Here is a 15815-nt window from a genome sequence, read left to right as displayed (position 1 = left end):
AGACCCACTCTAAAAAAGAAATCTTCTGAAAGAACTTTCGTTTAGTTTGGGGCTCATCGCCATCTTCATCTCCAGAATCCATCCCATCATCATCCATCCTATCATCATCCTTCACTGGTTCTCCGGGCATAATGAAGCAACCGCAGGAGCAGCAGAAGCAGTAGCAACAGCATCAGGCCGAAATCCATTTCCAACCAGCCCCACACCCTCATCCTCCCATGCCTCCTTCCATTCATCCTTCCATGAGGACACCAGGACACAGCATCAGGCCGAAACCCATTTCCAACCAGCCCCCTTCTTCCATTCATCCTTCCATGAGGACACCAGGACACCCACCAAGGCTCGGGGCGCCTCTTGAGTTGATTTAGTTTTCCGGGCCACCTCGGGAAGGGGCGCTGGGCTGGGGGTTTATTGCGTTGTGAGAGGGGCCAAAAAGTTTCCAAAAATATTTGCCTTTACCATTTTCTGGGGCCCCCGAAAACTTTGCTTATAAATTTCGATGATTGCAGGAGAGCGCGAAGCCTAAGACAGCCAGACAGACAACTCCTCCAGCTTCAGCTCCAGCTGCATGTAGTTGTATTTGTATTTTCGTATTTGTATAGGTGTGAGCAACAGCGAGAGGAAAGGATTCCAGAGAGTCAAAGGAGGTATGCCGGTTTGGGGAGCCAGAGAGACAGAGGAGACCAGAAAATTAGAAATGCTGATTTGAACTTGGGCCTTCAGACTTAAAATTTGTCAGATTTTTGTTGTATGGAAAAGTACGGTCGGGGGGTGCTTGGAACATTCTATAAGGTACTTGCTAAACATACGAGGTACGTATGATATATTTCGATTAGCTACAGCCTGTGGACGCTGTGGGTCCTGTGGCTGCAGTGGCACACATAACTACCGAGTATTATTGGTAGTCAGAACTTTGGGAGAGCTCAAGGTCTCTCCCAGAGGAATCGCTTTTGCTGGTGGTATCGCACTAGTCGCTTTCAGTCACTGCCAAAAGAAAAGGAGGGTACTATAAGTAGCTACTATCATGGGGTACTTAGCTCCAATCAAATTATTAACATCTTATAATCTATTATTTTGACTACATTTCATTCAGTTTCCATTGGGAAATAAATTCCCTATACAAAGCAATTCCCACTTTTCGATTCTTTAGAGCACAAAATTATCTGTATCTGACTGTCTCTTCTAGCCCTATCCCTCACGTTCCCTCACGACCCTTTCCTGGTCCAGCAATATACTTTGTATCTCCTTATCTTTTCGCTATATGCAAACTTTTCACATGAAAAATCCAAAAGAACGTTTTGCGGTACTATAAGCAATGTCATATCCTATAGTTTAGAACCGTTAAGAAGAAAAAGCAATCCACATTGTATGTACAAACATAAAATAGTTAAAAAAATCTCCATCTTTGTGTTCTAAACAAAATTTACAAATGTCTGTTTTACAATTTTTTCACGAAGCTCATCTAAATTTGATAAAAATCTGATGACTCTATCGTATCAGTTTACGTATGTATGTATATATGCAAGTATGTATGTATGTAAGTAGCTGCCACAGGAGTAATGGATCCTGTAAGGGTATCAACATTTATTCTCCCCAAGGCAAGGCTTCCTTTCAAGCGTCTTATGTGTATATTGCACCTCTATCCGCCGTCTGCGCTTGTGTCGCTCCATCTCCATCTCCTACTCCTAATCTTTATTTCGTGTCTCCTTCCACTCCCCACCCGCTCATTTTAATATGGCACTGTATTGCTTACACACTCCGTTAAGTTGAGTTTGTGTATCTGTTACGGGAGTTTATATTTCTCATTGCCTTCTGTATCTTGTATCTGTTCCGAGTGTCGCCGAATGTTGTTGGTGGTTCAGTCTCTTCTTTGTGTGTGTGTGTGTGTCTGTGTGTGTGTTTTTGTGTGTGTGTGTGATTAGGCAACGACATTGCAAAAGTTATTTCATAAATTGTTGCCACAGCAGCAAACACATTGATGGGAGTGGCGGTGGCAGGCTGCTAGGAGTCTCCTCTCCTCTTCTTTTTTTCTTTTTTTTTTTTGATCAAATGTTGCTTGAGGCAAAACACACGAAAAGGTGTGGACCGAAGAGTGGCACGGGAGAGGGGTGGGTTGGAGGAGGCAGTGGGAGGAGGGTAGACCGCGTCAGTTGCCTTGTTAAAAAGGCAGAACGAGACATTTTGGCATGCCCGTGTTGACTGGGAGAGCGACTAACTGTAAGCAACGACACGCAAAAGGCGCAACAGGCAACAACAAAATAAAAAAAAAACGCAAAAAATCTCTCGTAAAATAGAGAGCGACAGTTCCAAAGATGTGTGAAGCAACGGGGGGTGGTATACATACATACATATATCTGTGTGCGTTTCGCAGCTTGTTGCTTTGCCAACTTTTTTCAGCTCCTTCTTATTCTGCTTCTTTTCTACTTTCATGTGACAGAAAGACAGACGCTGATATAGAGAGGGAGAGGGCGACTGGGAGATTGTGGGACTGGATACACTGCACAAAAAGCGAAATATGAAAAAAAATACAATAAACAGAAAGAAAGAAATGAAAATGGAAAGACAAAAGAATTTTTGATGGATTGCCCAAATGGTGAAAGTGAGACAGAGACGGGCACGAGCGAGAGAGACATGTGGACTGTGGAATGTAATTGCAAGAGTATCGGATTAACGGTCCTCATTCTCATTTCCACTCTGTCTCTTCCTCTCCCCTCTTTCACATCATTTATCCAAGGACAGCAAAAACGAAAAAAAATTCACCAAAAAAAAGTGCGAGGCTATTAATACCCTTTTCGATCCATTTAGTTCCAAGGGCAGCTCTATGATATGGGAAACGGTTGGCTCTAACATAAATACATACATACTCATTCAAAGAACCTGTGGCTTCCTAAGCATATGGATTTTCTCTCATGGAAACATACATATATCCACTCTACAGTGTCGGAATACATTTCCTCCTATGCATGGCAAACATCTAGTGAAAGTCTGAATACCCTCCTTTGCAAGGACACACTAATGTCGTTGCCTAACCTCAAAACTGCAGCAGCAGCAACAGCAACAGCAATAGCGACGGCAGCTGAAGTTTCTCATTACCTCCTATCACACCGTTTCCCGTTCCCTCCCAACAACCAGCTGACCACCAGTCAAATAGCTGTCAAATTTGAGCTCAAATTAAACGGAAGGCGGTGGTCGGATGGACACTGCAAGGAAGAGAAGGGGCGCTCCGCCTAACCACACGGTCAGGCAATTATTTCGCTTTGTCTGTAAGTCCTGTTCCGCCCCCCTGGGCCGAGCGTGGATTCCATTTAATCGCATTAGGGAACCTAACCTAAACGGGCCATAAATTGTTTTTGAACATGTGCATTCGACGGTAGAATCTGAGGGCCAGGCCTATATTACTTGCTCTGTACAACTCTCGCACTCCTTCTCCCTCTTATGTCACTCTGTGCTTTAATTAGAACGTGGCAAAAATCACTGCACTTGTTCTCTCTAGCACGCACTCTCTCCCACTCACACCCTGTGTCATTTAAGCGTGTGCGTTTTTTTTTTCTTCAACTTCAAGATGGCAAGGTGTATGTTATATAGGTGGGTTATTGCCAAAGAGCACTCTTTTAACGGCAGCCCAGATATTTGGGCTTGTGTGTACCGTACAATGGGTGACACATTGTGAGCGTGAAAGAGGGGGCAACTGACTGGTGCCAGGAACTGCCTCGCCTCACCTTATAGAAGAGCACCTTGTGCACGACGGCGTCGAGACGTCTGCCAGTAAGAAAAGAGAGCACGCAACAAGTCGAAATGGAATGAAAATGTTCTGTTAGGATGAGTAAGTAGAATGATTTAAAGAAGAAACGGGAGAGAAAAGAAGAACGCGAGTAGTGGGCTTGTGTGTGTTCACACACAAGTGGCCTTCATTTATTGCGTTTCTTTAATGCGGGCCGGCACCTTTCGGGAGGGTCACGTGCGAGGGTCGCTCCAGCCGTTGGGAAATGCTCTGCTTAAGAGCTCTCTGCTAGTGGCGGAGCACATAGTGTTCCTTTCTCTCTCTCTCTGTCCCTCTTTATATTTATTCCCGTTATGTGGGTTTATACATGCAATTTATATGCGCCAGAGCCAAGGCACAACTCCACCCCGAGGCCCCTTCGCTTCCTCTCGCGCTTGCACAAATAATTGCAACATATTAATAATGTCTGCGGCCAAGTCCCCTGCCCGGCCGCCTGCCACACCTGTAACGGCGCATTCAATTTTCGGCAAGCAGTTAATAGCCTCCCCGCCCCCTCCCCAAGAAGATGCTGTGACTGGGAAATGGGGGAATACGGAAGGAGAGAACGATAAAAGTCCGGAAAGCAACGTAAGCTAAAAGAGAGAATACGATTGAAGGAAATCGCTTGAAATTTAACAAATTTTTCTTGGCTCCCAAGCCCCAAACACAAAGCCATCATAGCCCCTAACAGGCAAAGGGAACCCAGTCCCCGCCCGAGTTTAAAATGAGCTTATTGGCTTTTGGAAGCTTCCCCCCCCAACACCACCCATTCTCTGAGAAAAACAACGATGATGGAAGACTGTCTCTATAGCCGAAGATTTAAATACTCTAGCATATATGGATGAGGTGTGTAAAATTAACATTATCGAATGAACCAATATCAGACAGACCGGTACAGACTGATATTGATCAACAAGACATATAGAATTTCTATACCTTAAGTATGTCAAACATCTGACTGCAGCAGTAATACCGTCTTCGAGGGTACGCCGACAGAGCGAAAGACACACTTGGCTAAAAATGTTGACGAGCTCAGCAATCTGAACACGCATGTGGCAGATGCCAGAGGTGGATTGAAGCAATAGGGAAAACAGTGTGGTGGCAGGGGCAGATGCCAGAGCTGGATGGTAACAGATCCACGGGCAGGCATACCCGGCGACATTGCATGGACATGGCCTGAACACGTAGCTGGTCGCCTCACGTCACGTTATGCGTAACGTAATGTGATTTTGCGTCCATGCTGCCCGTGTCGGTGTCCACCTGCGTGGCCCTGATAATCCGCAACGATGCAAGGGCCGGCCACCCTTTCCACTCCACTCCAAGACCACTGAGGTGCTGTCGATATTCGAGCCCCACTCGCCCGATGCCCAACCGGATGGTGTACCCAGGTTCCTTACGTCGGATTGCATAGCTTACGTGATAAATGGCGAGTGCAAATCGAAGTGGATTCCGGGCGTCGAAGGTCGAGAGAAATTAAAGAGAGGATACTACTAGTCCACAAGAGTACATGCTTTAATTAACTGACATTACATAACATTACGCTACGGGAAAATTTGGGTAGTATTCCCAACTGACTGAGTGTTACGTGATATCAATTAACGGTTAACCTTACGTTAAATCCAATATTGAGCTGCATCATATTGGGTTTACATCATCTTACGAGTGTGTCACATCACGCTACGCTGGGCTATATGTACATACATGTACATTTACACAGGGCTAATGCGCTCAGCCCCAGACTAAAGTTAAAGCCTAATTACGTTAAAGCCAAAAGACGTTGACTAAGTAGCTCAGCGCCAGACGGAGACAGGGGACAGGAGACAGGAGACAGGAGTTTGAGATGGAGATGGAAGTGAAAGTGGCGAGTGGAGAGTGAGATGGAGGCGGAGACAGAATTCTGACCATCTTCTTGCAGACACCTTGTCCAAGTAGCCAGACCACAGACAAACGGGGAGACAGACTGAGACCTTAGTGCCCGACCGCGTCAGAGGGCAAGAATGAAGGGGCAGGAATAAGGACAGGATGAAAGAAGCTTGCCAAGCTGTGGCAGTCCATAAATTTCTATCTGTCGGCAAATCTTGGCCCCAACTATGGCTTTGTTGGGTAGGGGCAGGGGCTGGTGTTGCTGCTGGTGCTGGTGCGACGAAAACGCATCTGTTTATGCCTGGCTTCAGAATCTAGATGCTTGTGGAATACTGCGAGAGTATTGTTGGTCTGTGGCATTGTTTGCACTAGCTGCTGCTATTGCTGTTGGTGTCGCCTTGGCATTGTTTCTGGATTGGCATTGTCACTAACGTCCCCCCCCCCCACCGCCGTTGCCGTTGTTGTTCTCGTCCTTGTTGTGGGTCGTCCACGTTAATTGTTTCACGTTTAAACTACTCTGTCCGGACTCCCGCTTCGGATTGGCAATGGCAATGGCAATGGCAATGGAGTTGAATGGGGCTGGAATAGAAGGGCAAAGCACTACCTACTTGTAGCACTGAGAGTGAGAGTGCGGCTGAGACGGGGAACTCTATTAGTTTTAATTAAACAGCTGAGCTGAGCTGAGTTGAGCTGAGCTGAGCGTCTGAGCTAACTAATTAGTTGAATGCCAGAAGTACACTGCGGGGAAAACATCCTGCATCCGAAAATATACATATGTACATATCTACTCGTATATTTAAATTGAATTGCAAACGGGAATGAGTTTCAATAAATGGATATTACGTTATGTTTAGTTTTAAATGTGTGAATATTTGTTGTTTTTGGGGATGCTGATTTCATGATGAACTATTTTGTACTATACACTGGACGAAAGCATTTTTCCCCAGTGTCTAATCGGAGGGCGAGAGAGCGGGACCCGGTCGGTCCCCTTTCCTCACGGTCCGGTTTTAATCATTATAATTAATGTGCGCTTGTTAATAACAATTAAATGCCCTTTTTTTCCGTTCTTCCAATTGTTCGGTTCCCCCCGGTTTTTGTGTTCCAATGCCAGCATCTTGTGGTTGAGACGGGTCTGGGACTTGGCTTTGGGATTTGGAGTCGGATTGGGATTGGGATTGGCATTGCCTGGCAACTCTGGCAGCACAATTAAGCATTTAATCAATACAATTAAAGCCTTGGGCTCAGGCGAGTGCCATTCAGAGAGATGGGTGGCGGGGTATCTAGGAGTGCAAGAGGATGGGAAGGACGAGGGCAACAAAGGCAAACGGTCACATAAAAATAAACATAAAACAAAGAAACATTTCGAGAAGCCCAAAAAAACAGAGCTAACAAAAAGGGAGACGAGAAAGGAAAGGACTCGAGAAAACTTCGCAGCGTTCGGCGGTGGCCGGAAAGTCGACTAGACGACACTCTCATCGTTGGAAGGCAGATATAGGCGGACGGGAGCCAGGATCAGGAAGAACTATTTCCACAAGCATCATGCATCATGCATGATTATAAAACGCCCTTAACAACGCCGATCTCTATTCAAGCTATGCCAAAAGCCATATGAGCGGAGAGAGAATGAGAGAGCTGTGATCGATGACATATCGTTTCATTCCTGAAAAAGGAGAGAATATAGCGAGAGGGCGCTTAAAAGCGCAAAGCAACTCTGGTTGCCCTTCTTCTTGTTATGTCAAAGGGAGAAAGCTACAGCACAAGAGAGCTGCGAAAGCTGGATTAAAACTTTTTCTAGGAACCAAATTTAAGCCACACACGAGGAGATGGCATGTCGCTCTCTACTTCCCTTCTCTAACCACCCACCCACCACTCCTGGTGCTCCTGCTCCTGCTCCAGCTCCATCATCTTTGGCAACTAAATCCCCAATGCGCGTCCCGCCTTTTATGACAAGCGATGGGTGGGGCGCTTTGTGTCCAGGGTCTGGTTGGGGGAGGACACTGCAAGTTTTTACGCAAATAAACGCACGTATTTCACAACTTTGCGCCACTTTCATTTTCATTTTGGGATTCGGTTTTTTTTGGTATTTTTTTTTGTATTTTTGGACCTCCTCTCAACCACTGCCAATAACGGTACTTGTGCTCGTAGCTGTCCTTTTTTCTCCTTTCCCTTCTCTTCTCTTCTCTTCTCTTTTAGCTTCCTCTTGTGACCTTGTCGGCGACGGCGGCTAGAGTGGGACCGAAATTTCGCTGCTAATGGAAAATAGTAATTACAATAATTTCCCTCTCTGTTTTGCGCTCTGTCTGACGCCTTTTTGAATTATTTATTTGATTGCAGGTGGAAAAGAAAAGGCAAGACAATAAACCTACGCGTAATACTGGAATGAATAACTGGACGGATTCCCGTCGGACGGGACGGGACGGGATGGGACGAGCAGCGAAAGTTCGTTCTAACTGTTGCTCCCTCGCGGAGAGAAACAGAAAAGGGAGATGACGATGGAGTGTGCGTGTGCGTGTGCGTGTTCGTGTGTGTGTGTGTGTCATAGTGTGTGGAAATGTATCGCAGTTTAAGATTCAATTTTCGCTTACTTGACACTTTAGCCTCCTCCTCGGCTTCTGCTTCTCAGCTTCTCAGCTTCTCCGCTTCTGCTCCTTTTTATGTTCCTTCTACTTTTCCTGGATTTGTGCTATATTTGATTACTTTTAGTTATTTACTTTTTCTTTGTTATGCTTCTCTCCTGCGGGGCGATAGAGGGAGAGAAAGAAATAATGTTTAACGGGCAATTAATTCTTGGGAATCGAACGAACGATGCAGCTCTGCAACGAGCTCTGAGCTGTTCCCAAAATCCTTGGGGGAAAGAGTGGAGAATGCAAGCCGGAATTGGGTAGCCAGAAGGCGCATGGCAGAAGTCAGATGGAAAAACTGGATGGAAAGGACTGCCGAATGGTACAGTCTGCACAACAAAGTCCATGCTCTGTGTTCACATTTTCGCTAAATGTAGGCAATGCATTGGGCCAAAGTCCTCGACAACTCCTACATACATATAAATAACGTTTCTATAAATTCGATTGTGCATTCAACGGCTGGACGGCTGGACGGACTTTCGGGTTGGTTATTAATTTGTCAAAGTCAAACCAGATATTAAATATGATATGAAATTCGACCCGAGCAGAGTCCTCCCCTTGGGCGACCTAGTACTATACCCATACACCCCCCCCCCCCACCCCAATAAATACAAAATATTAAAATGGAAAATGCTGCAAAAATATCATCCTTAAAATAGTATCCTCCCACGCAATCAATTGAGAATGGATATGATTGCAAAAAACAAACAGATTTATGAGACAGTTCTGTGGGACTATCAGTAGGTCATAGCTTTAATATAACTACGGCGGGAGTGGTAATGGAAATAGGAATGTGAATGTTAATGTGGGATGTGTCGTACATATTAATTCCAATTTGTAACTCAATAATCGCGCCCGTTCTTGGAACAATAAACTCAATCAGAAATACCAGCGTGAACGAATAATTCTCCGTCCGGAATTAATACATATGTATGTACATGTACATATGTACATATGTACATATTTTTTTCAATCCCTGTAAATTTCTCGTCTACTCCCACCGTAGCATCCGTAAAAGGCCTTAAAAAGAAAGTCGGATTAGAGTAAGGCTCGCAGTGAGGAATATAAAGGCAACAACAACAACAATAGGAGCAGATGCGCGGGGGGGGGGGGGACTGGAGCGATGCAAATCAAATTTATGATTCTTGATGGAATTTATTTTCTTGTCACTTTGCATTTAACAGTAATTTATGCGCTGATAAAAAATCGTCCAAAAAAATTTGAAAAAAAAGTACAAGTGCATTCAGAACATGACTTTACACGATTTTAATATTTGACACCACGGGGGAAAATGTACTTTCCACAGCATTTAGTACGCTCACTTTTCAGGTGTTGGAACAGAAAAAAAAAAATGAAATGCTTGGGCAAACAACACACAGTTGGACAAAAACAAGCATAAGCTGGTTTTTTTGGATACCATTTCGAGTCACTATATATTTTTGTCTCGACTCTTCTCAAACAAACACTTTTTTTTTTGCAAGTAAGAAATTCGATTTACCTAGGAATGCCGGAAACTCAAATGAATTTAAAGTAATTTTCTCGCTTGATTCTCGCTTGATTTTTCGGTTTTTCGATTTTGTTGGGCGATTTCTCAGTTGTTTTCGTGGCGTTTTTTGGTTGATTTTGGTTCGTCGTTCGGCGTCTCCGGATTCGGGAGCAGAGTCCAACTGGTTGCCGCGGTCCTGTTCAAAGCAGTGGTGGATGGATGCGTCGGAGCAGCAGCAGCAGCACAGAAGCGCCAGTGCCGTTATTGTGGCCAGCAGCAAGGACGATGAACACGAGAATGACAAACCCGAATGACGTACGATGGCTACCATGGCAGCAGCACGCAGCACGCAGCAAGCAGCAGCAAGCAGCAGCAGAAGGAAGAGCCGACGGTCCACGAGGACCTCATCGGTCTCGATCTGGATGAAGAGTGTTGCCTTGCGAGGGCGGGAGACCTCATCAACGCTCTGCTGGTGTGAGTGTTAAGCGTGTGCGTGTGTATCTGCCAGCAGAGAGACGCAACAGTGCCGTGTACGTTAACGTTATCGTTCGCTTCGGTTTCAGTTTCGGTTTTTGGTTCGGGCTCCGATTCTCGGATTCTCGGATTCGTGGTTTGTTTTGTTATTCGTGGGAAGGGGAGTGGGTGTGGGGGGTGGTGGATGAGTTCGGGGTTTTGGGTTCGTTTTCGTTTTCGCTTTCACTTGTGCCTTTTGTCTTGGCTTTAGAGCAAGGTGCAAGGTGTATCGAATCGCATGGTACGGCCAGGCGTTTTTCATTGAGTGCGTATGCCGGACTGTTCCGGACTGTTCTACCCTATGTACTTAATAGACCTTGCGCTACCTTACCCACTCCACCCCACCCCACCCACAACCAGCCAGCACACATTGTCACTTTTCTTCGTGCGAGTAAAAGTGCCGCTACGGCTAGGGAAAGCTTCCGCTGGGCGGCGCCACCAATTAGAATATTTCTCGCAAATTAAGAAAAACACGAAAAATCTAGCCAAAGTAAATAACAGTTGGCAGCGCACTTTGATAAAGTTGACCACACCCCACGTCCCCACACACACACACACACACACACACACACACACATGGCTGAGAGAGGAGTAGAGCGGGTGGATAGATATGGGTAGATATATAGATAGAGATGAAGGGTTTCTCATTAAGCAGATTTTGGCATTTTGCGCTTTGGGTCAACAAAAGTTTCAGCTGTTTGTTTTTCTTCTCTATATTTTTTTTAGATGAACATGTGAGTGGGGCGCTTGGGGCTGGTGGACAGAGTGGATGTTTGAGGTGAGCAAAAGCTGGGAAAGTTTCTATAAAAATACAGATACCATAAGACAGAGACAGAGAGAGAGACAGACGGCACCAGAGAACGGGCGAGCTCTCTTGATCGAGAAATATTTTTTCTGTGGGAATTGGATAGTGAAAGGAAATTAGAAATAAAAAAAAAAACGAGAGGGAACGTGTGAGTCGCTTCTGTGGACGCGACTCTACTTTATACCCGTACTCAGACGGAATATAAATTTGTAAGCTTATGATTTATTTGGAATTAAAAAATATTTTATATATTTTACATGCTCATCAAGGATATATGTACATATATACTTAATGGGGTCGGAAACGTTTCCTTCTCTGCGTTACACACATCCACTTTTACCACAAATACAATATACCCCTCAGCTCTTTTTGAGTACGGGTATAAAAATGTATATGGTTCAAAATATTATCGAAGAGCCAGCAAAAGCATTCTCAGAGAGAGCTTTCTCCGATCGAGTGCATCCCCAAAATAGAACAATGAGGGGAGAGGCGTCCGTCAACAGAACGCGCTCCATCAGTGTGGATTCGATTTTATAATGGATTTGTTGTTCCTCAGCCGGCGAATATTTTTGGGCGACGGCAGTCACGAGACGCCCCTCCACGGCGGCATCGTCGTCGACACACAGGGCATCATCCGCCAGGGTAAATGTCTCTCTCTCTTTCTCTTGAACCCTTGAACTCTTGAACCCTTTCCATCTACTCAATAGTGCTAAGATCTCCCCAAGAGGTCAACACCTACCTGTACAACATCGAGTCCGAGGCCGTCTATGATTTTGGCGACCTGGTTCTTATGCCCGGCCTCATCGACTCCAATGTTCACATCAACGAGCCGGGCCGGAAGGACTGGGAGGGCTTTGTGACGGCCACCAAGGCCGCTGCCGCCGGGGGCTTCACAACCATCATCGATCGTCCTGCCAACGCCTCGCCCCCCACCATCAGTGTGGCGGCCCTCTCGGCCAAGACGGCTACGGCCCGTGGGAAGATCTACGTGGACGTGGGCTTCTGGGGCGGCATCGTTCCGGGCAACGGGGACCAACTGGCACCGCTGCTCGCCGCCGGCGTCATGGGGCTACAGTGCACCCTCTGCGGCTCAGCGAGTCCAGTCGGCGAGGAGTTTCCTTCCGTAGACGAGACGCAGCTGGAGGAGGCGCTGCAGCGGCTCGGAACGGAGAACGAGGACGATGGAGTTATTGCTGTGAGTAGTGGATCCAGTGTCAGCGTGTCCCTCAGATTGATTCGCACATTCCCCAGGTCCATGCCGAGCTCCCGCTCGCCGTTGACATTCCAGCTGACGAGGAGGCACCCAAGGAGTACGCCAGTTTCCTGGTCACCCGTCCACCCGCCATGGAGGTGACCGCGATGCAGCTGCTCAGCCGCCTGGCCCAGCGCTATCCGCGCCGCCGTCTGCACGCCCTAAACGTGAGCAGCGCCGAAGCATTGGCCCCGGCAGAGGCCTGCCAGCAAGCGGGCGTCCACCTGACGGTGGAGACCTGCCCCCACTATCTGGCCCTCAGTGCGGAGGAGGTGCCCCAGTGCGGAACGGAGTTCAAGACTTGGCCGCCCATCCGGCAGCGGTCCAACCAGGAGCAGCTGCGGCGCGCGCTACGGCCGGGCGGGGCCATCCGGATGATCGCCAGCGATCACTCTCCCTGCACGCCTGGCATCCGCTGCCTCACGGGCGGGCGGGGTCGGGGCAATTTCCTCAAGGCCTGGCCTGGCATCAACTCCCTGCAGCTGTCCCTTCCCGTGGTGTGGACAGCAGTGGGCGAACGAGGAGGAGCAGGAGGAGCCAGTGATGACCTGAGGCTGTCCGTTTCGGATATCCACCGCCTCATGTGCTGGGAGCCGGCGAAGCTGTGCGGCTTGGACAGGTTCAAGGGCCGCATCGCCGAGGGCTACGACGGTGACTTCTGTGTCTGGAGTCCCGAGGAGGAGTTCAGCGTCGCACCGGGGAATCTCTATACCGCCACCAAGGCCACGCCCTATGCGGGCCGCCGTCTGCGAGGCGTGGTGCATGCCACGGTGGTTCGTGGCCTGCATGTCTATCAGCAGTTCGAGGGCTTCGGGCAGCCCCTGGGGAAGGTCCTGTTGCGGAAGAGCAGCCGGAAGGTGGTCAAGTTCGTTCGAATGTGATGAGGTGGACACAAGATGAGGGCGTATGGGATGCCCTGGGGCGCAGAGGACTGTGCAGGGTAAACTTTGTTAATTAAAATCATTAAGAGATTGGGCTGAAATCCTCCACGCTCCACGCCATACTTACTCGCGTGTCTTGGCTGGAGATGAAGATGGCGATGGCGATGGTGACGGAGACGGAGACGGAAACGAAGACGGTGAGACGTGCAACAAGTTGTCGCGTGGCAACGCTGAGTAAACATGACACCAAGCACTGACCCCACATCGACATCCACATACCACCCCACAAGCATGTGTGTGTATACACCACCCTGCCGCCCCTGCCAGTCATGTGGATGACAGCTTAAGTTTGCTTGCCAGGCGTCAACTTAATTTCGATACTCTTCCCGAGAGGTTAGGGGCTTTTCCCTTTACCAAATTCTCATCCATTTTGAGTTTATATCGAGTGGATGGAGATACAGAGGGCAATCCACCCAATACCTATAGTATGTATGTACATATACATATGTATGTATGTACGTATGTACATATCACTCGATTCAATCAGCAAAACTCTCTTTTTATAAATAAATAAGCCACACTATAATTAAGGTGCAGTTTTTATTATATACATTTATTTTTATATACATATGTATAAGAGTAAGAGTATATTTTTATTCGTTGTGGCCCTGTTTTTGAGGCACCTCTGCGTGTGCGAGCATGGCATGTCTTGGAAAAGTGTGTGAGTGAGCCATGAGACGTGTTTACGTAAGGAAGGGTCTGGGACAACGGTGCAAGAAGAGGGCGCAAGTTTGGATTTGGTATACGATATATGTATACGGTATGTGAACATACATACATACATATGTACATGCATACATAGGTTTATGCCGTGATTTAGCTGAGAGAAGAGTGGTTTCACGAAGCCCCACATAGAGAGAAGGAGGGAGAAAGAGATAGAGAGATCAGCAGCAGCAGGGAGATTTTCGTCAGGAGCTGGCAGGCAGCTGTCAGTCAAGGAGCGACCCACGCATAAACCGTTTTCTTCTCTGTTCTCCCGTTGTACGGCTAACAAGGTGTATTCATGGGAAGGTAGGGTGCATAACTGTTCTACATCATCAATGCATAGGCCAAGAGTCACAAATAAAGTTTGCCCTTTAGTGCGCTTCTGTTGATACACATACATATGTATGTATGCATGTACCTTACCTTATATTTGATATATTTACCTTGGTTGGAATAACATCTTCGGCTTCTTGATTTTGCCACAAGGCCCTGTGCCTTCTTCAGTCTCCGTCTCTGTCTGGTGACCATACGTTTTTTTTTTTGTCTCTTTGTTTTCCTTCGTGCCATTTACTCCCCACTTTGCCCACTCTTTCGCACTGTTTGTTTGCTTCCTGCCTGTTGCCTGCGTCATGGATGCCCACGCTCCGCGTAAGGCTCAAAACAGCAGCGTCCGACCCGTGCGCGGCTTTGTTTAACTTAACCCCACCACAGGGGGAGTCCCATTTAACTCTTAAGCGGTCAGCTTCAAGTGGTTAAAGTGTAACAACTGGAAAAACAACATGCTTTTCTCCAGAAATTCCTGGCATTACGACCGTGTGTATTTCTGCACGAAATTTACAGGGAACTCCAACTCCACTCACTCACTGAAATAATGGTGTATGTTGTTCAAACTAAAGAAGCTTAGCCCCAAGGCAAAACAGACGCTGGCACAAACGTTTCACAATTTCACAATTCCACAGCTGTGAAAGCAGCTGTTTTTGATCGTTTCCCGTTGAAACATTAAACTTTAATGATTAAACGAACTGATTGCAAGCAGACATACAAACATGGCTATATCTACTCGGCTATTAATATATACTTTACATACTTTACGGAGTTGGAAATGTTTCCCTCTCTGCGTTGCACACATCCCAACTTTTATCACAAATCTAATATACCTCTTAACTCTTCGAGTACGGGTATAAAAATGCGTAGCTTCCCAGGAACTTTTGTTTTATAAAGATTTAAGGATGACAGGAACACGTATAACCATTTCAGGGTTAACGGCGCTGCTCTTCGACTCACTGGAGATGGAGAAAGACGCCAATTGAGGAAGATGGCTGGTAGCGATCCTTTGTGCAACGGGTGCAGCTTCCCCATTAAATAAATGCCACAAGCAGATCAAAGTTGCCAAGTACATTGCCTCTGTGATGTAAATGGATGGGGAGCCACGCTTTTGAGTGTATTCCACCTGTCAGGAACAGACTACAACAGCCCAGATTTAGCCACACGGCGTATGCTCGACTCGCAGCTTCCGCTCAAGGAAACTTTTGGGGGAGAGCGGGTTAGAAATGTGATGGAAGTTAAAGCGAATGGGGGAAAGGTATGCATAACGCATACCAAGTGCCACGTGAAATGGTATTTCCAACCCTGGGGGGCCAGAAGTGGAGCCAAGCGTAAAAGAGATGTTACATGATTTTACCTACGACTGCAAGTGATATACATATGTAACATACATATGTAAAAGTAAGCCAGAATATACGTACATATTTACATACACTTTTGAATGATACCCTTTTCTTTTTCAGATCGATCGTTCCTATGTCAGGTTTGTACAGCTGTGAACAGTTTGCAAATTGTACTGAAATTTACATACATACACTTTATTTT

General features: G+C 46.7%; 2 protein-coding genes across 3 annotated transcripts in view; one reads left to right on the top strand and one right to left on the bottom strand.

Moving 5' to 3' along the window:
- The window catches only part of LOC111081735 (E3 ubiquitin-protein ligase TRIP12), a 31555-nt gene extending 21404 nt beyond the window's left edge, over positions 1-10151 (bottom strand). Inside the window, exons 1-2 of one of the 2 annotated variants that reach the window (XM_022377875.2) lie at positions 9743-10150; positions 8209-8357 (exon numbers count right to left, since the gene is read on the bottom strand). The gene's annotated coding sequence lies outside the window, so the exon portion shown is untranslated. Of the gene's footprint in view, positions 1-8208; positions 8358-9742 lie in introns of both variants that reach the window. The other variant, XM_022377881.2, reaches the window with a different exon arrangement.
- Positions 10152-11573: 1422 nt separating this feature from the next.
- On the top strand, positions 11574-13446 carry LOC111081874 (allantoinase). Its single transcript, XM_022378033.2, has 3 exons — positions 11574-11690; positions 11756-12243; positions 12300-13446. The coding sequence occupies exons 1-3, from the start codon at positions 11585-11587 to the stop codon at positions 13179-13181; spliced, it is 1476 nt and encodes a 491-aa protein (XP_022233725.1). The 5' UTR covers positions 11574-11584; the 3' UTR covers positions 13182-13446.
- The last annotated feature ends 2369 nt before the right edge of the window (positions 13447-15815 follow it).

This window comes from Drosophila obscura, unplaced genomic scaffold (assembly GCF_018151105.1).
Source record: "Drosophila obscura isolate BZ-5 IFL unplaced genomic scaffold, ASM1815110v1 contig_73, whole genome shotgun sequence".
NCBI classification, from domain to species: Eukaryota; Metazoa; Arthropoda; class Insecta; order Diptera; family Drosophilidae; genus Drosophila; species Drosophila obscura.
The sequence above is the reverse complement of the archived record's forward strand: the minus strand, read 5'-3'. Positions and strand labels throughout refer to the sequence as shown.

Bases quoted from the DNA above. Each gene is read 5' to 3' on its own strand.
- LOC111081874 (XM_022378033.2), top strand. From the start codon at position 11,585: ATGGATTTGTTGTTCCTCAGCCGGCGAATATTTTTGGGCGACGGCAGT. The intron at 11,691-11,755 runs GTAAATGTCTCT...TCTACTCAATAG, and splicing joins ACAGGGCATCATCCGCCAGG to TGCTAAGATCTCCCCAAGAG. The intron at 12,244-12,299 runs GTGAGTAGTGGA...CACATTCCCCAG, and splicing joins AGGACGATGGAGTTATTGCT to GTCCATGCCGAGCTCCCGCT.